The sequence below is a fragment of the Fringilla coelebs genome, assembly GCF_963513975.1.
Source record: "Fringilla coelebs genome assembly, chromosome: 1".
Taxonomy (NCBI): domain Eukaryota; kingdom Metazoa; phylum Chordata; class Aves; order Passeriformes; family Fringillidae; genus Fringilla; species Fringilla coelebs.
Genome location: NC_140028.1, coordinates 89,997,264 through 90,022,724, shown reverse-complemented (window position 1 = coordinate 90,022,724; position 25,461 = coordinate 89,997,264). Strand labels below are relative to the sequence as shown.

Below are 25,461 nucleotides of genomic sequence, written 5' to 3'. Positions count from 1 at the left end.
TATTAAACAAAAGATGGGAAAATTGTTACCAAAAAAAATTCACAGATTTTACCTTATAATTACTTCTTTAAACATGCAGAAAAGAGATAGAAATAGGTAATAAATGCTACTGCTGTGTCTCACAGGTTGTGATTCTGGTCCTTTTGCCACTTCCCTTCAAGCACCTCAGTGAGATTTACTTTCTTGTGATGCAGTAATTCCCTCACTGAGAAGCTGGGATGGGAACTAAACTGGGACTAGCCCTGGAGAAGAAAGGGGGGACATTAGTCTCCTCAGCCACAGCTCCCATGAAGCATTTTGGAACTCAAAATCCTATGTGTTCCTTTTACCTGTGAGAAGCCAGCATTGGCAATAAAGACTTCTTGGGAGAAAAATAATGCTGATAGAAACACATTTTTTCTGTATCATTTCTGTCATCCTGATGGGCTGCGTTATTCCTCTTGTTCTCTTGTCTAGGTTCTGTGTGTACCACTCGGATTAAGACAGGGGTGGGATATCCACAGCTAAGTGCTGTTATTGAGTGTGCAGACTCAGCACATGGCTTGAAAGGACATATCATCTCTGTAAGTAACTATCATCCACTCTCAGATTCTCACTGTGCAAATCGTTGTGGAACAGGAGAATCAAACAGTCTAGTACCCTGCATGTTAAAGCCTGTCCTTCTGTAATCCCCAGTTGGATCCAGTATTAGTTCCTGGGACAGTTAGCAGAGATCCAGGTGGAAAGAAACCAGCTCTCTAACATTAAAAACATGTGGGCACCTCACTCCTGTTTTGCCTTTGAAAATCTGCTTCTTCCTTTGTGGAGTAAGCTGTTATGTAAACAGAATAGGAAGCTTGATAGTGTTTTCACTATTGAAGCAAACTGTAATTCCTATGAAAGACTTCTGAAAAAGGGGTGGAATGTAAACATGACTTTCCTCAGAGTGTGACTGAGGGGCAGGCAGGCATAGAAGGGAGTACAAGGTTAAATGATGTGAGCCCATCTGTGCCCTGGTTGGATTGATTCAGAGAGCATCCACACAAAGCTCTCTGTGCAGGGGCAGGAGCGTTTGAGGTGGCTGTTTTGAGCACAGCTGACACGTGAGCCACTTATGTTCTCACTAAACTCGGGGGAAATAACAAGCCTGTAGAGGAAAAAGAGCATATGTCTGTATTGCCTGCTAATGGCAGTTTCTGCTCTTGTCAGCAAGACCAGATTCACCTCACAGAGAGAAAGTAAATTGATAAGCATGGCCCCAGACTGAGCTGGAGTGCAGTCTGCAGCACCCAAAGGTCCTGTGTGCTTGGGCACACACAGGCAGTCGGTGTGTCCTGGCCATGTCAGGCTGGCACAGCCTCTTCAGGCTGCCTGTGAGGCAGCTGCTCATGGGGAGGGCACAGGGGCTCACCTGTGTGCTGTACTCACAGCCAGCAGCCTCCCTCTGCCCCTCTAGGAGAGACCATACACTGGATTTTAGTTCTACTGCCAGGTGAGATCACTGGAAGGCCCTGGTTTCTTCGACCCAGTTGGGACTAGTATCCATGGGAGGAAGGAATGTTTTGTGTCATTGTTGAGGAGGGAGGTGAGAGGAAAACAAACTGATTGAGGGTGGGCAAAGGGTTTGACTGGATCTCTTGGAGTATAATGGAGCAGGAGCATGTGTTACAGTCAGATCTCTCTTGCTCTTTATTGTTAAGGAATATGCAGTCCCTCCTCTCTGTGGCTCCTCTATATGAATTTTATAGAAAAAAAGAGAAGCAGTCTGTGATTTCTATGACTTGGGCAGTATTGCAAATGTTTCTGTCTATAACAGGCAGTAGAATTTGTGCAATAGAGCATGAATGCCTCACTCATTACTGTGAAGGCTGCATAAGTATAGGTGTCATCCTGGTGATCAGAGACCCATCCTAGTTTCGCAATAAGCATTTTCTGCTAGCAGCCCTCAGAAGAATGCTGTTATCCTGATTTTACAAGAAAACAGAGTCTGTATTCAGACTGTTGAAAAGTTTGATGGTTCTGTACTGTATCTCCTTTCCTGCTTTGGGAACGGATCAGTTCTTGACTTGCTCAGGTTTCAATGGTCCCGGCACCTATCAGCCCCCTGTGGGGGAATGCAGGAGGGAAATTTGATGCCTGTCCGCTACCAACATCTGGGCCAAGAGAAACACCTTCAGCTGCAGGTCACATCACTTCAGCTCAACTCTGTCACCTAATATAAGAAGAGTAAAGCAAGGGTAAGGATATTATGCCTGAATTCTGGAGCATTCAGATGGATATTGGTGTATTTATTAGGAAAAGAAAAGGTTGGACTAGCATGGTTGTTGCCAGAGCTCTGGCAAGAATATCATGGAAGAGAGGTATCCTCATGACAGAAAAACACCATATGGCAGCAGTTCTAAGTATAGAATTGGGTCTGGTGGCAACAAGTATACATGGCATCCCTCAAAATGTCTCACTGCTGTCTTTCTGCAGATTGAAGAAGGGGCACAGTCTACCTGAGCCAAAAAAAATCCCTACAGGCAGAGTATTACCACAGCTATCTATGTCAATTCCCCAGGAGAAAATGTGTCCAGCAGTTTTTATGTTGATATGAAAATAGCGGGAAGGATGTGAAAAGATTCAGAGCCTAACAGCTAGGTTCATGTAGATTGTAGCTAATGGTGTGATATTGGTTAGTCCCTTGGGGTACTTTCTTGTATCCACTTCTGTCTTGTCGAGTACCTTCATCAAATTAACTCCTTGTTCTTGTTATGTTGGTACAATTTGCATATGAAGGAAAAGAAGTCTTGCTCTCAGAATGAGGAAGTGATGGTGCTGAGCACAGTATAGGCACTGCAGAGAGCACAGCACGACTGAATCCTGATGTTCAGGAGCTGTGCTAGGATGGGAGCACAAACTGGGATTTTAAATGTTCCTATTACTGAAGTTATCACGTATGATTTTTGGAACTGATTCGTTGACAAGGAAAGTGACAATTTTCAGGCAAACATGATAGTCCAAGTGAACACCTGGTGTCTGTCTAGTCATTTACACAGAGAAGTAGGAGGTAAAATTGCACTAGCTACTTTCTTCATGCTAAATTATCTGTAAGACTAAAAGCTCACCTCAGAAATGAATCTTTCATGACTCACTGAAAGCAGAGAGTAAACCCTCCATGAGATACAGGCAGGGTTTCTGTCCCATGCTGTTTGTCTGGGAGCCAGTAGTGTCAGTTTTCATTCTTGCTAATCCATTGGCCTTGAGAAAGTGCTGCAGTGAGTTACAGTGGAGGGGGTCTGCTGGAGATGTTTCTTCTAGGTCAGAGAACTCCTCTGCTGGACAGAGGCAGTCACATATTCTAGTAAGCCAGCAATGTGGGGAATGGAAAGCAGCCCTGCATGTGTCCTCTCTCATGTGGCTGTCATTTGACAGAGATCCCCTGTTTCCCCTTCTCCCTGCCTGGGTGATAGGTCACCAGCATTCAGTGAAAAGAATGACTAAGGGCTTCTTCACCCAGCTACTGCCATACTGTCCCTTTTTCCACACAGAGCACTTTTCACACAGAAACACACCCGGTATATGTAGTTCAGAATAAAGTACCATATGTATTGTTTTTACTGCTGTATATGCCACATACATTATATATCTTCTGCATAATAAATAGCTATCTATTTGCTGATACCAGCAAATAGATGGCTACAGTGCTTTGTAGAAAGCACTGGTTATGCAGTTTATTAAAAAGGTTGCTTGAAACATAAATCACAGTTATAAACTCATTATAAATTGCATCTAATGCTAAATGTTCAACCAGTGTATACTGGTTTTCCATACTGTATTTTTTTTTCTTACTTGAGCTAAATTGTGTTGCTGTAAAATTGCTGTAAAATGGCTTATCTATCTGGAGAAGAAGACTGGGGACAAAAACAGTACTTCAGCCCCATTAAGGAATTCTGTTGGGAAAGCTGCTTTCCCCTGTCCTTCTTCCTAGCATCCAGTTGGCTCAGAATCGTCTTGTCTAGAGGTTCCGTGACCATAACCCTTTCCAGTGGTCTTACTTTGGTGTTATGCCTGTTCTCCTGAATTCAGAGGCAGATTTTTACAGTTAAGTTCTGAGGTAGAAGCTGAGCCTGCAGCAAACTCTATAACTGAAGCCCAGCCATCTACAAGTTATTTTGAACCCAGACCTAGGGCCATGTTGGAACAAGCTGAATTTCAAGGGTTAGCTTCCAAGGCAGTGCAGCAGCAGAACAGTCTTTGTAGAAAGAGTGCCTGTTTTTTGACAAGGAATGAAATGCTTTACTGCATATAGCTTTATTATATAGCTTCTTCTGACATAACTGCTTAGTATGCTCCCTTTTTGTTTCCCTTTCTGTGAATCACTAAATTTACCTGCTTATCTGAAGTAACTGAAGACATCTACAGATAAAGAAGGATTGTGAATCATCACTGTCAGTTCCTTTTATCTTAAATGGTAACCCATGAGCTTTTATGTCTCTTAAGCTGCTCAGCATTTTGTAATTTGGTAACATTCAAAGTGATATTTTTTGAAACTGGTGATTAATGGTTACACAGTAAGGCCCCCCCATCCTCATGGCACCTTTGAAAGCATAAAATCTTCATCACTGCCACTACTGGGTTTGTTATAAAAGTCAGATACTGAGCCACCCAAAAACAACTGACTGCAGCCCACCTACCAGAGAGCATTCAAAGCCACTGTCTCTCAGATAGTAAAAGTCCTAAAATTTTCCTTTGAAGATTATTAGACTCTTCTTTCTACCGTGGCTCTTCCTCCCCTGACACATACACACAACTCACACCCTCCTCCAGGCTATGACAGACTTGTTAAAGGGAAAGAATTGCACAAGCAGAGCCATTAAAAGGAGAGAGAGATTCAGCTGTCAGCCCAGCACTCATTCCTGGAGCTGACAGGAAGGGTGTCTAAGCTCAACAAAAAGCATAATGTGCTAGAGGTTATCAGCAAATGGAATAAAAGCCTTTAAAGTTCTACCAGGCACTGTTTGCAGTGGGGTGCCCTTTGAAAAGCCACTCACTTTTGGATCCACCTGCTCAGTTTGTGTCTGAATCCTTTTCTGGGCACACAGTTTCTAACCCACAGCCCCCGCTGGCAGCTGCCCATCAAAGGCAGCTCTAATATGGCTGATGGAGGGGGTGTCTGGCTGTGCTCGGCTGCAGGTCATGCACAGCCACGCATTTCTGCCAACAGGGAGGTGAAACAGCATGAGGGAACTGGCCAGTCTGGGGGTAGCTTCAAAAGCAGGAAAGATGTTGGCAGTCTGCAGTGGATCCAGATCATCAAAGGAATGGGGAGCTCTCCTGGTACAATGACTGTGTAGACTAAAGGATCTTTCATCTGGTGCTCAGACCTTTACAAATCCTAAAGAACCATAGCACATGATGAGCTCTGCTGTGTGCCATTCCTTTTTTACAGCTCTATCACACATACACAACCTCCCTCCCCTCAGCTGAACCCCCTTCATCAGCCACTGAATTGCATTGAAACTGAAATGTGTAAGTCTAAAATGCTAAAGGTCCAGAGTGCTGTTGCTTGCTTACCAAGACCATAGCAAACAGTAACGAGTAGGATGAGGGGCTCATTTTCACCTACCAAAAGTTGTATTAACTAGGTTTGTTAGAGATTAGCAGATAAAAATCCAACATAACTGATGGTATATTCCCTCTTCCCTCCCACTGTGACCTTATAATATATTGTAAACTGCTGAGAAATTGGTTTTAAATGTCTTTGGTGGTTTAAGGTAGAGGCTTGTGGTACCTCTGCATCACACTGCCTTACATTAAAGTGGCAGGGGATGATTCAGATCATCAGAGGAGGTTTTGTTTTCTGGTTTCTCGGATTTGGAAACTTGCAGTCAGGAATTTGCGTTGCTGCTGTTACCAGTGGTATTATCAGTAGACTATACAGTAGAGTAGGTGAGCCTTGAGGAGGTAAGCAGTGGAAAGGATTATTTGGATTCTGTGAAAACGTAGCCAAGATGATACATCCCAAGTGCACGGTCAGCTGTCTCGACATGCTGTTCCTGAGCAGGGGCCACAGTGCTGCAGTGCTCACTGGGTCCCTGAGTGACCTCACTGCCACTCACCGTCGTCTTTTCTTTGTGCAGGATGGAGGATGCAACTGTCCAGGAGATGTCGCCAAAGCATTTGGTAAGAGCTGTGTGTTGTGATACCCCCAAGTGTCTCCAGCGCCCCTGGCAGCAGGGATGCAGGAATCGGTGTGACCCTGAATGTGTAATCAATTAGCAGGAGGTTAAGTTAGTTCCTGCAGCTGACTCCAGTGAAATTAGTGCACCAGGCATGAATTTTCTCTTTGGAACAGACAGTCCAAATTCTGCAGTGCAAAACATAGAGTGGTCAAAGTGATATTTACAAATTATCTGCCAGGTGTGTATGGGATACACCTGCTGTGAGAGTATGAAGAAAACTGATAAGAGTTTCTTCTGAGTAGGTTTCAGAGATACCTGTAACATTGCTAGATCTGGCTGATTTGAGCCCTGAGTGGAAGAGCTGGTGGAATGCATGTTGGACAGAAGAGCAAAACAAAAAGGCAGGCCAGATCCCTGGAGATGTTCTTGGGATCAACTGTCCACTTGAAGAGATGAAATTTTATTTATACTGTATCCCCTAGAGCTAGGCAGCTGTCTGAAACATCTAAGTTAATTATTAACAGAGTCTGCTTTCATGTAAGTAAGTTCAGTGAATTGCAGCAGCTCTTGGTGATAGAATAGAGGATTTATTCTGTGAGTATGGTCTGTTGGGCATGAGAGTTATGTTGGTATGGGGGGGGGGGGCGGGTCAAAATCATGATTGTCACTTAGCCATAACCTTTTTACAGCAGCATATGGGACGCAGGCACTAAATGCATCCTGAGATGACAAGACATTTAAAGGTACTCTCCCACCTCCCAAAAGGCCAGACTCTTTGGAGGTGTCAAGTAGGGTAATGCCTGGAATACAGTGGGACAGCAGAGTCTCTCACTGGGATTTTAGGGTGGTATGAAAACAAGACGTAGTGCGTTATGATACAAAATGTCTGCTTTGCAGGAAGCTTTGCAAGTATGGAAAGTAGAGGCAGGCCTAAACTCAGATTACAGACTTGCCAAGAAAAACTCTAGGCCTGGAACTCAACTCCTGTAAAGGTTGAAACCAAAATCTGTCTTCTGAATTTGCAGACAGCTCCTGTTTTGAGACAGGTCAGAAAGACTCAGAGAATTCTAAGGACAGCTGTGGAGTGATTGCTACCAGCAAGGAATGTGCTTGGTCATAGCATTTCATATAACCCTTGTGCTACCCAGTGGTGATGTGATGCACATGCTTTAAGTTGGGTGATTCCAACATAGCTGAACAAAAGCATCCACCCTCTTAGACAAGATGGTGTTAAAAAAATGCCCAACCTCTCCTCAGCCCTCACTCTGACATGGTGCCTGCAGTGAGGTCTTTATTCTGCCTTTCTCTGGCTTCACAGCTTACCAAGTTCTTACTGGTGGTGTGGTCCTTGGGAGCTTGTGAGCTGAAACTGTGATTTCACTGTATTCCCAGCTGTCTGCACAGAAACCTGGCCTGTGGAAAAGATCTTTCTTCAACAGGAACATTTCCAGAAGCTAGAACAACAGGAAGCAACTTCACAGTGTTTCAAATGTTTTTCTTTGTAGTGTTATTACAAGTCTGAAAGATCCCTGTAGTCTCTTTGGACTAACTGAACCTGGTCCTGCTTGAAACCTGCGAAGAGACAGTTTCTGGCTTTGCTGTTCATCAAGAGGTGCTGGGATTCCCAGTGGTACGTGTCTGAAGGCTGCCACAGGATTATCCCTGGAACAGAGGAGCATCAGAAAGTTGACATTTTCCAGGCAGTAGTTGTACTCTTGATAGTAACTCAGACAGATCAGTGTGACTGTGTGTCACAGCTACAGAGCACGGAATGATGGAGATGACCCTGAGGCAATAAACTTACTGTATCTGGTTATGTACACTTGATGTAGACACACTGTGGACATCTGACAAGCTTGACCCAGATGTGCCTTTGTCAAAGGTATGTGGCAAAATAAGCTTTGAGATAACATTATTACTTCAGTGTTTATTGAATGCTACTGAAGTGATTGGCTATATGAACCTCGTAGAGTGTAGCCACCATGCCCAACATTTACAAGTCAAAGCCTTGATACTGAATTGTCTGGCACAGACCTCTGTGCTTGAGTTACATGAATGTATTGGATGGCAAAGACCAGGTGATAAAACACCTAGACCTACAATTTCATCTAGGGATGAAGGCCTGAACAAAGCATGGACAATAGACAAGAAGAGGACTTTGCTTAAAGTAATTGTGTTGTCTCTGTGGATCACTGTAAAATCTTCATGGGATAGGATGATTCCCCAAAAAGCAGTGACAAGAGCATCTATTTGAATTATGGGAAGTATGAGGGAGTCCCAAATGTGAAGACAAGCACTGGAAAATGGTTAAAGGTATGACTGGAGGAGCCAAGTTCATGGAAACAGAAGGAGTAGTTTGGATTAAGTGAGAGAATTGTGAAGAACCAAGAAATAGATGTTGAGAAGCTTTAAGGTGCACCTGTGACTTGGTGTCAGGACTCAGAGGCAGATTGGGCATTTTGACAGAGGGGAAACACGGTAGACGCCTATTTAAAAATGCAAGGAACAGGGAAGCACCGAAGATGAGGAACAGAAATGCTGGGAGAAACATACTTTGGGAGACACTGCTGGAGTTCTGGAGCTGCTGGATGGGAACCTGGTATGCATTGGGTAAACTGAATAAAAAAGATGTAGGTTGATAGGAAAGGAAAGAGCTGTTTTGATGCAGGAATGAGAGAAAGCATGAAAGAAATTTATGCTGGGCTCTCAGATGGTTCATACAACTGAACCCTTGGAAAGGCTGATAACATGAGCACATTTCTCAGAATGCTCCAGGGAGGCACTACTGTCTTCTTTTTTAATGATGGAAAGTCAAAGCACAGAAATACTAAGTTCAATTGCCTGAGGTCACATATATTTTTCTGACACAGCCAAGAAAGAATGTGCCTTTTGAATCCTATGCCAGCATCTTTAACACATTACTGCTGTTCCTTACAGCAGTGGTGAGAAGAGATGCAGGAGCAGGGAAGGAAAAGGAAGGAAAAATCATAAGGAAAAGTCAACTGGGGACATACGCTAGTTTCAGATTATACTAGATCACACTGGTTTTTTCTCCTGTTTTCAACAGCTGTGTGTGTACCTACTGCTGCAAAGGCTTCCTGGCTCAGCTGGAGCACAGGTGAATGTTAATTCCAGGGTAAGCTCTGGTCCAGGCAAACTTAGGCTGCATCTGCCTGGAGGGCTGCCCAGCTCACAAATCGAGGCTGACTCCAGCTGAATTTGTACAGAGCCAATCTGGTTATCAGTGACTTGTATAATCAGGCATACAAAAGACATCTGAGGGACTCTATCCAGATCCAGCAGAACTGTGTGAGTGCTGCAAGCTCAGGCTGGCGTCAGCACTGCTATTCTGTAATGGCTTGAAAGAGAAAGCACTGTGAGATGTGAATGAGCAAAATCAGCCCAGATACAGCATAGGCCTCAAGGGGAAAGTCAGTGCACGAAAGTGCCATTGTGTAAAACCAGGACAAGTCTGGCCAGCTCTGACTGAGCTGCTGGGATGCTTGTGTGCAACATACCCCATCGCATCCTGTGATACTAGGGGGTTGTTACCAGGTGTTTCCAGTCCTCTGCAACCTAAAATAATGGCGTGCTGTCAGTCTGTACTTGAAAACAAAAGACTGCAGATGTATGTTGCCGACATCACCAGGTGCTTCTGGTGGTTATACAAGAAAAACATGTGTAAGTTAAAGACCGTGCTAAAAACTACAACCTCCTGGTCGGATATTAACTGATGGAAACATAATGGAACAGACTTGAAATTTTCAGATATGTTTGCAACACTGAAGCACAGTGGAAGGTTCTGGAGAACATTGGAGAAGTATATTTAATATGGGCTTGTCATTTCTGGAGCAGCAGGGCTGCAAGCATGTGTCATTTCAATGTTTAGACGTGCTGCATCTGCTGTAACATAGCTCCTCTCTTCTGGAATAGCTTGATGAATTATGTTGTAATTTGCAAAAGTTACTCAAGTTGGATGAGTTTCAATCTTGTAATTCAAACATATTTGCTTCCCTCCCAAAAATAGGCAGCCAAAAGGAAAATAATAAATAGATACAGAAGTGCATAGGAACCAAAATTCTATGACTTTGAAGTGTAGTTTTCATGTGCCTTTTGCATTATTAATTTGAAGGCTGTAAGACCCACAACTAAAAATGGCACTAGAATTGGGGATCAGGAGATACTGTTGACACAGCAGAATCCAGAATGTCTTTTGGCAGGCTTTTGACTTGTTAAAACGCCCTCTTTGCAGCCTTGACCTCAAATCTGTCCCTCCTTCCTCATGTTTTCTTCCACCCATGAAGAAGACATTAGCTAGGTTTTCAAGGGTATTTGTTTTTTGCAAAGATGGAGTAAGGTTGTGCTAGGTAGCACAGGAATTTGCCACCAGTAATTAAAAGATGAGTATTCCCTTTGTTTTTGGCAGGTTAATAGTAGTAGCAGACATGAATCAAACCAAGATTTTAAAACTCAGCCGTCTGAAACAAGAAAGCTCAGGAGAAATCTGCCAGGCAGCTGACATAATAGGATACCTGAATGGGTGCCTGGCTATAAATATTGCTTGCGATGTGCTTTGCATAAGCTTCATTTTTAGTATCCCTTTAGCATGGACACACTGTTCCTTTGAAGGAGGCACCAGGCAAAGGGAGGTGAGGTCAGCAGAGCAGCTGGGTGCTCTGCCCCCAGGCACTGCTGCCAGCTCTGCTCTTTGGCAAAGGGGTGGAGGGAGGAGCTGGCACACTTCACTCTTGTCATGTGTTCTAAGATAAAATATTCTCAACTTTAGGTTTGGTAGAAGCTGAGCAGATGTGATAGGGATTTCACTTACTTTTCAGATTTCAAGGTCTGCTGCTATTGTTTGGTTAGTGACAGAGATCAGAACAAATCCTAATGCCAGACTTACCTAGTCTGGGATCTCCCCAGAGTTCAGATTTGTTCTTAGGAGGATGGGTGTAGTTCAAGCTCATCTGCTTTCTGTGAAGTGTGGTTTATAGCTCAGTTCTTCTGCCAGTTCTGGGAAGAAGCCGAGCAGAGGGGAGGCCTGTTCTGGCACATACACATTGAAGAAGCAGAGATTATGAACAGGAAAATGCTTTGTTTCAGGGTCACCACAGGCTTATAAAAGACTAAAAGCCAAACTTTTCCAAGCAAGACTAGATATGCCAAAATATCACAGGAGGAGCTGCTGGTGGAATAGTTCCAGCCCAGATGGAAATATTGGAGATCACAGTAGAAAATTAAGAATTATTCCAAAAACCTTCTTCCTGATCTTACTCCCAGCAGAGCAAATTTCATGATTTTCAAAGCCAGAGGAGATAGACAGATGAACAGTCATGATTGAGAATTCAGTGTTGCTGTTCAGTATCTGGAACATATTTAGGAGTTGGTATGGGTTAGACTTCCTTTGTGGTGTGTGCTGAGAACCATAGAACTCAGGAGTGATCGTCCTTGGACCAGGATTTTTAAACAGGAACCAAATGCAGACTCATCCAGATCTCTTTGACTAGGAGTCATCCAGAATAACACTGAACACAGACGGGTGATGGACTTGAAAAGTCATAATTTCAGTTAAAAATCTGAATCAATTGTTATATGTCATTGCTGGGAGGATTACATTACATCCATGAGTCTGCTTTCCTTCAGGGTCCATGCCCACTTTCCACTTGTGGCCTAGAAAGCTCTTGAAGTAGGAACCATCCACTTCTGTGTACAGCATTGAGCTGTACAGAGTTAACAGGTCCCAGCCCTGTGTTTAGGACTGCTGATTGCTGCAATCACAGTTAATAAGGAATTGTGCTCAGATACTATTATGAAGTGTAGGGTTGAAACTGAATTTGAAAGTAAAAGGCTGTGGGATAGAGTAGAATAATCTATATCTTTGTCATTGTAACAGAAAAGGTTTTTTTTTTTTTTTCCATTTAAAGTACCAGAGAAATACAATTCAGCCTGTGTCAGTTCTAAAGTTAAGCTTTTTGTCCAAGTTTGCTGTGACTATTACAGGAGGGGACTCCGTATCAGACTATTAAATGCTGGCTATTGTTTCCAGAGATCACTGTGTTCTTGCTTTGGCTTTCCCCTTCTCCTTTCCCTGCTTTTTACGTGTCCTTTTGCTGATCACAGGAGCTGGTGCTGACTTCGTCATGATTGGAGGAATGTTTGCAGGCCATGACCAGAGTGCTGGAGAAATTATAGAAAGGAATGGCAAGAAGGTGAAACTATTCTATGGAATGAGCTCTGAAACAGCCATGAAGAAGCATGCAGGAGGGGTTGCTGAATACAGGTATGAATTCCACACAGGAGCAATTGCAGTGAGCCCTCCATCCAGGAACTTTTGGAGCAGAGCTGGGTAGAAGGAAACAGGCCTGTGCTGCTACTCAATATGCTGCTGCTATTGAAGCAGCTGTTGCCTACACTTAGGACAGCAGATCTGAGGGAGGGATGATGTCCAGAGGGAGACAGGGAGAAAGAGCTGGGGTTGGCTGGCTGAGAGCAGTGATGTTCACTCATTTGCAGCTGATATGGTGTGCTGTCACTGCTGCACCAGTTGTGTGGTCTGGGAAGTCATTAGGCACTCTTCTGACTTACTGCTTCTTCAGGATATGTATGAACTACACATGGAACATGACATACCAGGCTGCAGTTTCTGTCCCTCTGCTTGTCCACAGTGGGTGTAGGAATTCCCAGCTAGCCCACGTGCTCCCTTCTGCTTGCAGAAAGGGGGTGCTGGTGAGCTGGCGAAGCTCAACTGGAGTTTTCCCAGTACAGAGATGAGGGCCCAGGATTTCCAAAGCGCTCAGTCACCAGCAGCAGCTCTGGGACAGTCTTCATAGGCAGCAGAAGCCTGCTGTACAGTTTTCCCAGCCCTCTTTGGTAACAGAGCGCCAGAGTAACCTCAAATAATGCAGAATGCAGAAGCTTCATTTTTGAGTTAACTCCTCAGGGGAGAGGAAAGGAAGACAGATTTTGCAAAGAAATCTGTTGTCCATTGCTGTTTTACTCTGGAAAGTGCTGACAATGTTGATTTCTTGGAAAAGCAGATGATATCAGAAAACCTCTGTGTCTTTTCTCTTATGAGTGGCAGTCTTAGTCACTACCCTTGGACAACATGGTTCTTACATACTTTATTAGAGAATGACTCCTGTCTTACAGTAAACACTGGTTTATTGAGGGGTCCCTTTTGAGTCTTCTCTGCTGGCATAGATTCAGGCTCTGGTCCCATTTGGTAAACTGCTGTTTGCAGGAGTCTCAATACACCTGCAGTTCCAGCCAGACACGCAGGATTGATGGGTTTTGTTGGCTTCATCTGCTACAACCACTCCAGAATACTGGTTTTTCCCAATGTGCCCAGCTGCTACTATGGGTAAGAGTTGCAGATCTGTGAAGGTGACAGCACAGAATGTAAAGCAGAATGGGATCCACAAAATGAAATGGAATTCATGCTTTCACACAGAGATAAGCTGATAGATAGCAATCCCAGATGTCATGCTAGATAGAAGGATCTTTGATCCCACCTCCTGTTCTCCACCCCAGCATTGACTCCTGTGGTGGTTTTTCTCTGCACCATAAAATTGTGTATTTGTTCACATAGTACTTAGTGGAGTGCAAAGTAGTAAAACTTAGCCTCCATCAGAGCATTTACAACCATCTCCTTTGGCCTAGTTCGTGTCATTACAGAATTATTTGGGTTGGAAGGGACCTTTAAGGCTCATCTAGTCCAACATTCCCATAATGAACAGGGTCATCTTCAACTAGATGAGTTTGCTCAGAGCCCTGTCCAGCTTGGCCTAGAGTGTTTCCAGGCATAGGGCATCCACCAGGTCTCTGGGCAACCCGTTCAGTATTTTTGCTTTCAAACACAACTGTTTTTTTGCAGAAGAAAGAGCTGCACAAGATGCCATCTGCATCTGAGACAAGCTGAAATGATGCACCAGATAGATGTGGTTGCATATCTCTGAGCTTTGATTCACTTTTATTTCATATGTCACCGCCCAGAAGCAGTGGACAGTCTGGGGGCTCTTTTTTCTTTTTTTGTTCCCCAGCAAGTCTGCTTGTCATCAAAGCCTCTGAACAAATGGTCTGAGTGGACAGCACTAAGAAGTGTCTCATAATATAAAAGTGGCAGCTGCCAATTGCACGGTGGTGCTGGCACCCTTTACCTGTATGATCTTTTCCTGTCCTGTGCTACCCTGAGCTTGAGTCAGCTGGAGTGTGGGAAAGGCCTGATGCTGCTCAGGCATGTGGTTATTGGCATCTCCCTGAGAGCCATCTCACTGAGCAGCCCAAGCATGCTGTGTGGATCTCAGTGCAGCGCAGTCTTTAGGGCCTGGCCTCCACAGAGCTGGTGAAAGATGTCGGAAGAGTTTGAGGAAGCTGGCTGTACCAGGAGGACAAAGGACCAAGGCAGCTTTTAAATTCTATTCTACCTAATTAGGTGTGTGTGATCTGGCAACAAAATTTATTGCCAGCGGGAGAACTAATTGACACTGGTCCCTCTTAAAAATTACTATAAAGTGCAAGTCTTATAGGAGCAAAGTTATCCAGAAAGGTGCTGTATTTTGCTCAGTCTAGACAGACCTTTTGAAGTAATTTTGGGCAATGCTATACAAATTTGCCTTGATCCATAGCTGTATTTTGATTTGCATCCTTGATTTGAGAATTCCCTGGGGTCCAGGTTCTGAAACTTTCTCAGCAGCAAGGGAGCAGGAGCACAATCTGAAATTTTTAGTCTCTGTTGAAATACTGCATTTCTGTGCCACTAATAGGTAGCATAGGGGGAGTCTCCCAGTCTACTGCTAGATACAACAGTTTCAAACACTAAATCTGTGAGCCTTGGCTCTTAACTAGGGAAGTGCTGATACTCATCTTCACTCTACTGCCATGACCCTGACCTGGCTACCTGTACCAGCCTTGGGCTCGGTCTTCCTTGGCCTGTCCCAGCATGAGTGTCACTGTGGTTTAAAAATAGCAGCTGCTAAATCCAGCATTGTAAATGTGCTATGCATTGAAGGAGGATTTGAAACAGCATAAGGTTTTCTTTGAATCACTCTTATAGTAAAAGTTACAGGAAGTTTAATCACTTCCTAGTTTAGCTGATGGCAAGCTAGAACCAAAGGGTTCTTAGTCAGCATTTTAAAGGCTGGATACCCCAAACTTGACCCAAAAAGGTCAAGTCAGTGGGGCTCCTTTATATGCATTTAAAAAGCCCAGCTGTAAGTCTGTATTGGTGACCCAAATAAGCTGTTTTGTCTTTAAAAGAGCCTGAACACTCACAGTGTGTTATTGGAGCAGTGGGGAGCTCAGTGTGTTCAGTCCCCTGCAGAATCAGACTGCTTGTCATTTAACTTCATCTTCTCAAAATTACACGTGTTGGCTAGAGAACCTGAGCCTGCAGCAATTACATTAAAACTGACAGATAAGGTGAGATGGCTGTGGCAGGGAATAAAGTCATGAGAGTAATTGTTTTTGTAATGAATATGTCAAGCTGATCCCATTTAATCTGTGTACTCACTTTCATTAATCTTATGTCATTTATATATTGGCTTATTTTTACATTTTCACCTCCTTCCATGAGGAATATGGATCAGAGCTGGGGATTTCTGAAAGGCAATTTTTATGTTTCTTTTGTGGGAGAAGAGAAATAAGGCAAGCAGGGACTTAGGATGCATGCAGTATTATTCAGTTCTAGCTAATTTGTTTTTGCTAACCTTTTTGAAATTTCATGGGTTTTGTGTGAATGCTGCAGTTCTGTTGTGGCTACTCAGCAATTCACAGCTGCTACTAAGCTGGGTTTCAGCACCTAATATTAACTGCAGGGTGAAATTTTGGCCACAGAGACAGAATAGCACCAACTGCCGGCTGCTGCTTACCATCTTGTGTATCCCAAAGACAGTCTGGAAGACTTGCCCCCAGTTCCTCCATTTCTTATATGCCCCACTCAAAAGATTGCTTCATGCCAGGGCAACCTGACACTTTTATTCTGACCCACATTTTGCTGGGCTGACAGAGCACCATCATATGTGTTTCATCCCATGCAGCCTGCCAGGATTCTCACCCACCACACACATGCAACAACCTTCAGCTGGCCAGCAGGAGCACCACAGACCAGGCCCTGTGCAAAAAGTCTGAAGCAAATAGTTTTCTCTTTCTGTTCAGTGGCTGGCAAGAGTCAGAGTTACTGCTGAGAGCATCTGAGCACACCTTTCCCAGCCGCTGGGAGCCTCAATTGCTCTGTCATCACCTTCTTTTCTGAGAAGGGGTTACTTTTGGGTCATAACTCCAGGAGAGATGTCAGAGCAGCAAAACCCTCAGCGGTTCCTGCTGACTTGCTTATGCAGCTCTCTGCCAAGTGTGCCAGCTTTTGTGACAGCCCGTGTAATTCGTTGTCATGGTTTATCCCAGCAGGCAGCTAAACACCACACAGGCACTTGCTCACTCCACCCCCCAGTGGGATGGGAGACAGAATTGGGGAAAACCAGCAAAATTCATGGGTTGAGATAAAGACAGTTTAGTAGGACAGAAAGGGAAAGGATAATAACAACAGCACTAATAATATACAAAACAAGTTATACACAATTTTTCACCACTCACCAAGCAATGCCCGGCCAGTTTCTGGGCAGTTGCCCCAGCCAGCTTTCCCCCCTAGTTTATATACTGAGCCTGTTGCCATATGGTATGGAGTGTCCTTTTGGCCAGTTTGGGTCAGCTGTCCTGGCTGTGTCCTATCCCAGCTTCTTGTGCCCCCCAGCCTACTTGCTGGTGGGGTGGTGTGAGGAACAGGAAAGTCCTTGACTTGCAGTAACCACAGCTTGGCAATAACAAAAACACTGGTGTGTTGGTAACACTGATGGCTGTCCATAGGACACAGTTCCTTTACAGCTGTCCCTGTTCTAGCATGAGTCACACAGGGACTACACTCCCTTTGGGAGTGCACACTTTTGGCATGGACCACCTCCTTTCAAGGGTGCCTCTAGCTGCGTGTCTCCTCACGTGTGTCCAGGTGTGTCTCCTCTCCCAGTGGCCGTTGCTGTTTCATGAATACACTTTAGGAGAGGTGTCATGTGCTCCTCTGACTTGCTGAAAGTTTGGTGGCTCACACCATTTTTGGAGCCAGGTGGAACATCTCTGGAATGATGCAGGTCGTGGCCTTAGCCCACACAGGTCACACTGGCCCCCCCTGTCACCTAAACCCTACGGTGTTTGCCCAGCACAGCACCCATGTGGGTGCTGGTGGAAGTCAGCTGGGTGCTCATCACGTTGGGCACTCATGAATGTACTAACAGGGTGTTTGGACATAAATAATTTGGGCATGCATGCATGAACTGATTGGATGCTTATGCAGAAATTACTGGCTATTCATGCATGAATTAATTGGGCACTTGTGCATGCATGAAGTAATCTGGCACTCACACAGGAACACAGCAAGCCCAGCAATTTATGGCCTGTACGTCACTCCTTGGGAAAGCACGTACTGGGGAGCCCTTGGAAGGTTAATCCAATATGAACTCTTTCGACATCATCACAGTCTTAACATACATAAGTTAAAAACTCCATTTTTCCTCCCTGTGGAAGGAAAAATGGAGTTTTTCCAGGGAGTTTTTCCCCACCAGGGATTAATACTGTAGCAGTTGGTTTACTAAATGTCTCTCCTCCATCCTGAGCACTGTGTTGAAGGGGTTAACATTTGGTTATATACCCATATGGATACAGATCCCGCCCCTGGGCCAGACTACAGCAATTAATAGTGCATCAGTGTGTGGATACACGTAGTGAAATTCCACTCACGCTTCCCTGGGAGCCAGATGACTCCTCAGCTCACTCTGAGCAACATGTTATCTCTTAAAAACCCCTTTCCTCTGGGGACAAGACTATTGGGGTTAATGTTAGCACAGCTTGAGTATATTCATCAGAAACTTCATCCCTTTATCCCTGTGGACAAGGCTGTGGAGCTAATCTCACACTTCTCTTCTGGTGTGGTTTCCCTAGTATGGTGTCTACAGGTTACTCCTTGATCAACAGGACATCCCACCAGCTGACACTGGAAGAGCAATAGCAAGTGTTTAGCTGTCAGAGCTTTGGGGCTCTGTCATTAGGTGTTCACCACTTTTGTAGATCTTGGTCTCCAAAGGCTGAAGTGGCAAACCAGAAGCTTCAGCTTCCTAACACCATTGTAGCCACTGTAGGGACATCTCCCAGGGCAGTGGCTGTAACCATCACCCCTTTCTGTATTTTTTCACTGAAAAAAGGACCACCAAGCGCTCATGCTTGTAGGAGCAATGTGGAACTTATGACCCACATGATGCTTAAGCATGAATTAGCAGGGGATTTACATTTACTGATGGCACATTCATGCATCAGGTAATTGACCTCTCATGCATGAACTGAATGGGTGGCCATGCACGAATGCTGTAAACCCTGCAGCCCAGAACAGCTGCAGAGCTCGTCAGGTGGCAGAACGTAGTAGAATTTGCACTGATTTCTGCAAATCCCAGACATGGCACTGTCTCTCAAAATCTTGCAGGAAGCTCCCTGGAGCCTGAGCTCAACCTCCCAAATTTGACTGGAAGAGATGGGCATGGCCAAAAGCCAGGAACAGTAGCATGAGTGTCGTTTCATGGGTCCAGCCTTTTCCTTCTGGTGCTGGAGCTGAAAATAAAAGCCTGGGAACACCCAGCAGCCCAGGCCATGCAACAGACCCCTAAGCCCTGTGCAGTCTGCAAGATGCCAATGGCACATCCGTCTTCCACTGGCCATCCACTGCAGTGCTTATTTAAGAGTTTCAAGAAAGAGTCAATTACTCATCAGATGTAGGGAGATTAATCATGGCTCCTTACTCACATAGCATATCAACATTTCGCCTTTCTTGTCTCCCTAGGGCTGTGACCTCACATTTAAACTAACAGGATGAAATATAGCCAGGCTCACACTGAAGTACCTCCACATAGCAGCTGTTGCTGTTGTTAATGATTCACAAATGGAGCCTACAAGCAGGCATACCCTTTCTTGTATACTATCCCCTGGAAACTTTTTTTTAAGGAAAAAGCAAATAAAGCCACGTTTAGAATGACAGACTGCTGCCATGATTTCTGCCTCCATTTTGTAGGGCAGAAGAAAAGCATCTCCTCTTCCCTCCCACATCTGTCTTGGACCCTCCCTTTTCAAGGCTTGCCTTCCCAGAAGAGCCCGTGTGCTAGGCAGAACAAGCTTATTCTAAAGTGTAGTGGGATCAGCTGCTAGATCAGCTGATTAAGGGTCTCTGCTACAGGAGGGATTGCTGAACATAGGGCTGGAGAAAGCTGGAGGAGGAGCGTAAGTTATTTGCCTGGATTCTTCCATCATGTAACTCTTCAGAGGTGCTTTTTGGGAACACTGTAGTCTGTGCTGGCATGCACCAGCACTTGACAGTATTCACAGCACTGGTATTTTTCTGGCCTTTTTGCCTGGCACTGAATTGTGCTAGATAACCTTTTAGCTTCAAGGGACAGCTGTGCAGCAGGTTTCTGTAACAGGTTTCCCACTCTCTCTCTGTGAGCTCTGGAAAATCACACTGATAGAAGACAGCCAGAGCACTTCCATCTGTGTCTGATCAGAAACGCGGGACAGAGCCCAGGGGCCGTGAAGCCTCTGTAGAGCTGTGCTGGGTGGTGCCTACTGAGAACCAGCTCCAACATTTCTCTGCTTGTGTCTGGCCATTCCTTACACTTTAAAGCTTGCAGCTCTCACAGTCAAATTTACTTTTCAATAAAGCTGGAAGTTCCACTTGCTTGTAGGCAGATGGTAGAGGGGAGGAAGGGGCAGATCTGTAAATAAACTTATGGGATATTGGAGCATCTACAAGATCTGTCTGCTTCTACTTCTCAGTGTTGGTGGTGAGTGGAGCTGAGGCATTTCAGTGCTTGAGAGCACCAAGCAGCAAGCAGTAAAGCTGGGGGCACGTTTGTAAACTGTAGCCTGCAAAGTTCCACAATTCTCCATTAAAGACATTCATGTTTTATATCCATCTGAATGCAGTGACTGATTTCTTCTCCAGGGCTTCAGAGGGCAAGACTGTGGAGGTACCATACAAAGGGGATGTGGAACACACCATCCTGGACATCCTCGGGGGGCTGCGCTCCACCTGCACCTACGTGGGAGCTGCCAGACTCAAGGAACTGAGCAAGAGAACGACGTTTATCCGGGTCACCCAGCAGCACAACCAGGTCTTCTCCTAGCCTAGGCCTGGGGGGCTGGAGAGAGGGGTGGGGAAGAAGAGCAGGAAGGGCTGCTCTCTTCCTTTGCTTTCTCCTCCATGTTGTGTTAGTGGCAAACTTCCCTCTCTCTCCGAACGGCAGTGTCATAGCCATTGGCTATGGCTGGGATTTGGAAGGGGAAGGTCATGCTATTAACACAATGCCATTGATTCAAAATGCAATTGCCTCATCTTTTATCGTTGTGCCTATTTTACTTTTTGATCATTTCTTCACCTGTTTTTTCCCCTGCTGATAAATAGCTGCTGAAACCTCAGTTAACAAGGAATTGGCTTGTACAGACATGGCTGTTAACGCCTGCACACATTCACACATTCCCTTTTCTAAGACTGACCTGTCAGCTACCACCACTTTCTGGTAGTGCACCTTTCAGAAATTGCAGGCTGGGAGAGAAAAAGATGCAAGGAATTGCATGGAGAAAAAACCCCTCAAATTCTCTTCATCTTTTTTCTGGCTAAAGAACGGATGTTATGGCACAGCTGCCAGAGGTGGATGGTAGATGAGGCCTGGCTGCTGGTGATATGTGATGCTAAAAATGCCACATCTCTGTCACTTTCAGTTCACAGGGCTGATGTTGCTGTTCTTACTTAAACCTCCCTATTCAATTCAACTTGCCCCTTTAGAGAAGCGGGCACTGAATGTAGCAAAACCGTGCTGGCCCCCCTGCCCCCATCTGAGGAGATCATTCAGGTGACCCCTTTTCAGAGCTTGCCTGCTTTATCATAAGTGCAGTTATTGAATGACCTGGGTTCCTGCTTTTACCTGCTCTCCGGGAACAGGTTTTTAAGACATTGAAACTCAGCAACTGTAAGCCTGACAAGGGGGGGAATGATTTTTGTAGCCCTCCCTTGTTCCCTTGCCTGCTCACATCCATTTAGCAAAGATGTAAAAATGCTGTGCAGTGCATCGTCTGTGGCCAGGTGGAGGAGGCCAGAGGGATCAAATTGCCTTCTGGTTATGTGGTACCATTCCTTTGCAGTCCTTGACATGATGTAAAGCAAGAGAGAGCTTTTGGCAGAACAGCCTGGTTGATTGCAAGACACTGTCAGGCTGAGATGGAGTTAAAGCATTTGCTCTGAAGGCAGCAGTGAATGTTTGAGACTCTGGGTAACACCTCAGTAAAGTGTAATGGCCTGATAGTTAATTGATAAATCACAATGAAAATTTCTTTGGAAATACACATTGCATCCACATGAATACTACAGTAGCTCGATATGATAAATGATGTAAAAGTGAGCACCAATTAATTAATAATGCTTGGCCACTTACTTTAGACTGCTGCTGAGATCATAATGCAGCTGATGTTACTTCAGTACTTCAGAGTCTTACTTTCCCCTCCTGTAGACATCTGTGGAAAGAGGCAGGCTTCCTTTGAAAAGCAAAAAAGTGATCTGTAGGAAAAGGAATGGCAAAGAGAAACTCTAGAATTAAACTCACGTGCTGGACTCAAAAAGCCAATCACAAGGACTGGTACAGTTAACCATGCTGAGAAGCAAATCCAGGCCACAAGCCCTGGTGATTTTTTCAGTGTGTTGTGCGCATTGGAAATTGCCTGGTATTTTAAATGTCTTCCATTTAACATGTAGGATGTACTTCTTAATGTGGGATGACCTCTTCCTCTGCTTTAGAAGAGAAAGAGGGCCTTGATGTGAGCACAGGTTATGCTTGTGCTGGCTGCAAGGACCATTTGTCTTGCCCACATATCATAAAGGAATGTGAATGCAGAAGAGAAGCAGGCCCTGTAAATCCAGGCCCTGATCTCTGTTCCCTCCAGCCTGGAAGCATCATGTTAAGAGAATGCCAGGCTTCTCCACCACAGAAAGGCACCATGGGCCACCTATTGCTCTTAGCTGCACTAGGCTCAGAGCAGGGGCAGTGTGACCTCTCTGCATCAGTACAGCTGTGGGACAGCACTGTTCCTCTATTTATGTGATGTAGAGGGGAAGCAAATGGACACCTCTGTCAGGGGTGGGGTTGGACCACCACGACCCAGGCCTGACCACAGGTGGATCTCCACACTGGTGCCTTCACATGTGGGACGTGCAGCACTCTGCTGGTCTCATGCCCACTCTCACTAGTGCTTTTCTACTTTTTTTAGCTACATTTCTAAGTGGAATTTAAGAAATACATATGCATATAAGAAAATATATATTTGTAAACATTTTTTTAAAAGATCATGCCCACACCAAACCAAGCAGCTTCATTATGGACTCAGTTTCTTTTCCAAAGGGCAGGTGCTGGGGGCAAGGGGAGGCTGCCTCTCTGCAAGTGTGGCAAATGGGGCCTCTCTTCCACCTCCTTTCCTCCCACTCCTGCACATACCTCTGATCAGTGACTAATAGGAGAGGGACAAGCTATTCTTAAGCTGTCCCCAGAATTCTTCAGTCTGTGAATGACATTTGATGCCATGAATGGTGACTGATAAAGTTTTGATGTTAGGTATTTGGTTTTCTGAATAGCAGGTCTTACTACTGTTTTGATAAACAGCGTGTTTTCTTTCATTTTCTCCTCTCCAAAAGTGAGCCAGGAGAGAGAAATGAGATGCAGAAAGGCTGAACCGGTGGCATGTTTGCATCTCACCCAGTTATATGTGAATTTTGTTCAGGAATAACCCTTAGCTATGTCAGTGCTCACCACTGGCACTGTGTATGTGCAGCTGAGACAGGCTGGAAAATACAAAAAGAAAAAAAAAAAAGGCACTTGAGTCCCCTTTAACACCTATTTCTGTGCTGCAGTTGTTGCCCTGATCTTCATTTAGCTCCAGGTCCTGTACCCTGCTCAAGCCTGCTGCCACTCCCACAAGGAACTGAGGCAGAGGGAGCCAGGAACATACTTGTCTGGCAGGATGGTCCAAGTCAAGACCACAACGACTGACAAATGCCATGTGCCATTTGTAGATCTACCTCACCTGCACATCTAACTGGGTTCTTTGTTACTTGGTGTCCTTTTGTGGGAAATGAAATTTTTTAAGTGCTTAATATTGCTTAATGTTGAGTCATTCTGCATAACCAGGTCTCCTTTAACCCTACACTCCAACCCCATCCTGTCCAGAGGAATGCTGTGAGTGTGACAGCCTGTACTGTAGGCCAGAGGCATGCCTGCTTCCCCCAGCCAGGCAATTGTTGAGCTCCCAAGAGCAGTGTTGAGGTTCCCACTGGCTCCACAGGGGTGCAGTTTAACATACCAAAGACTTACAAGTGGGGATGCTGAAAAGGACAATATTATGTCATTAAGCAATCCCTGCTGAGCATGTCTGCCTGTAGCTTCTTGAAACATAAGGGCACCTCTAACATCCCTGGCCCTCCCAGTGCTGCTCTTGCTGCAGCACCTTTTGCAGGGTAGGCTCCTGCCTACAGAGCCTGGTTACCAGAACTCTCCTTGGGAGGGAAAGGCTCGGCACAGGAGCAGCCTTGCTCATTCCCCAGTGACTGTGTGGCGGCTGCAAGGAGTGCACTGTGCAAGTGGACACCTCCTTGTAGCTGTGAGCAGTTGCTAAAGGGGTGGGCTTGAGCCAGCATCCTGACAGATGCAAAATGAGCCACAAAGGCCTCCATTCTCTGGGAGAAACACATTCCCTTCTGCTCATTGGAGCAGCCAGTCCCCGTTGGCCATGGGGCAGGGGCTTTGGCTGTGCTTTGGTGCCACTTTCTTCTCTCTTAGGGCATGGTGGGGTTTGAATGTAGGATGGGGACACCCTGTAAATACGGAGAGTTATAAGGCAGGATCATAAGAAGCCTCTGTTTGCCTTTGGGGGAGCTTTTCCCATATAAAATGTGCCTCTCTCTTCTTTCAGCTAGTCAACAGCAGGGGTAGAAAGGATGGGGATAAGGAAGAAATGTGGCAGCTGTTGGCCAAGCCCCACTGTGTTGGTACAGGTGCTTTCAGTCAAGGACATGATGAGAGTTTGAAGCTTTTCTGAACCAAGCACTCCCTACTTTATACCTGTTGAACTCCACTCTTGTGACAGACTTGTTGCTGCAGCTTTCTGCCGCTGTATGTACAGTGTCTATCCATCACCATCTCATATCCCCCACCAGGGGATGGTGCTGTTTAGTTGCTATTACCAGTTTTACACCAAAAATTCTCTTTTGGAGCCAGGAGGGCTTTTGCAGCCAGTGCCAGATTTGGCCTTGTGTAGAAGAGGGGTGGGGTGGGGGGGTGGTGGGGGGAAAGGCCAGGGCTCAAGAACAGCAGTTTTCCCTCTGCAACAGCCAAGGCCAGCAGGTGGGAGAGGGCCAGCCCTTCCCTGTGGGCTGGGAGCTGCCAGGGGCAGCAGGGTTGAAGCGTGTCTTGAGTAGATGCTGGCACAGCTCTGCACTCAGGACAGACCACCCCCTTAAATGCAGCCTTAGCTTCATTTGTGGTCACCTAGATGCTTAAGTGAGCCCTCCCCAACATTTATTTGACCCAGTGTTTGCTGGCTAAAGTTTTCATACATAAATCAGTTTGGAGTCCAGAACTCCCTGGCATTGCCTGTGATAATTGTGAAGCGCTTCTGTGTCATTGGCCAAAAAGCTGCTGGGCTTTCAGTGTTTTGCTGCCCTGCTCAGCCCTGCTGAGATGGTGATGAGAGCGCTGCCCCCCTTCCCTCTGCTGTGGCATCCCCCGTGTGTGCTGCCCAATCATCCCAACTGCTCCCAGGTTTTTGTTATGCAATAAAGAGCTTCACCCTGACGGGCTGCAGAGCATTTTATGGCCACGGGGGTGGGAGGGTACAGGCCGCCTTTGGGCACCATCAAAAATAAAAGCCAATGCTCTCAAATGCATTGCCAGGATGGGGCTGGGGGGGAGGACTGGGCAGGGAATTAAATTGGGCAAATTAAGTCCCTAGGAAAGCTCTCTCCCCTTCAGTCATAAAAGACAAAAACACGCATTTGCAATTGGCACTGTTATTTTATTAGTACGAGTATACTGAAACAATAAACTTGTACTGGTATACAGACAATTTCTTTAAAACAATTTTGTTCAAATTTTGAATCAAACATTGTTTTATTATAATAATGAAATAATTTCTACCTAGAAAACCTGCAAGCACCATCAAAGAAAGGGACCATAAAATTCAATAAACAGACGCG

The 25,461-nt window shown here is 45.3% G+C and overlaps 1 protein-coding gene across 1 annotated transcript in view; it reads left to right on the top strand.

Annotated features, from left to right (window-relative positions):
- Positions 1–24,526, top strand: part of GMPR (guanosine monophosphate reductase) — a 41,054-nt gene extending 16,528 nt beyond the window's left edge. The window contains exons 6-9 of the mRNA XM_084220737.1: positions 457–563; positions 6,102–6,144; positions 12,264–12,423; positions 20,170–24,526. Of these exons, the coding sequence (XP_084076863.1) occupies positions 457–563; positions 6,102–6,144; positions 12,264–12,423; positions 20,170–20,350 (491 nt within the window). The 3' untranslated portion in view covers positions 20,351–24,526. The remainder of the gene's footprint in view (positions 1–456; positions 564–6,101; positions 6,145–12,263; positions 12,424–20,169) is intronic.
- Positions 24,527–25,461: the final 935 nt, after the last annotated feature.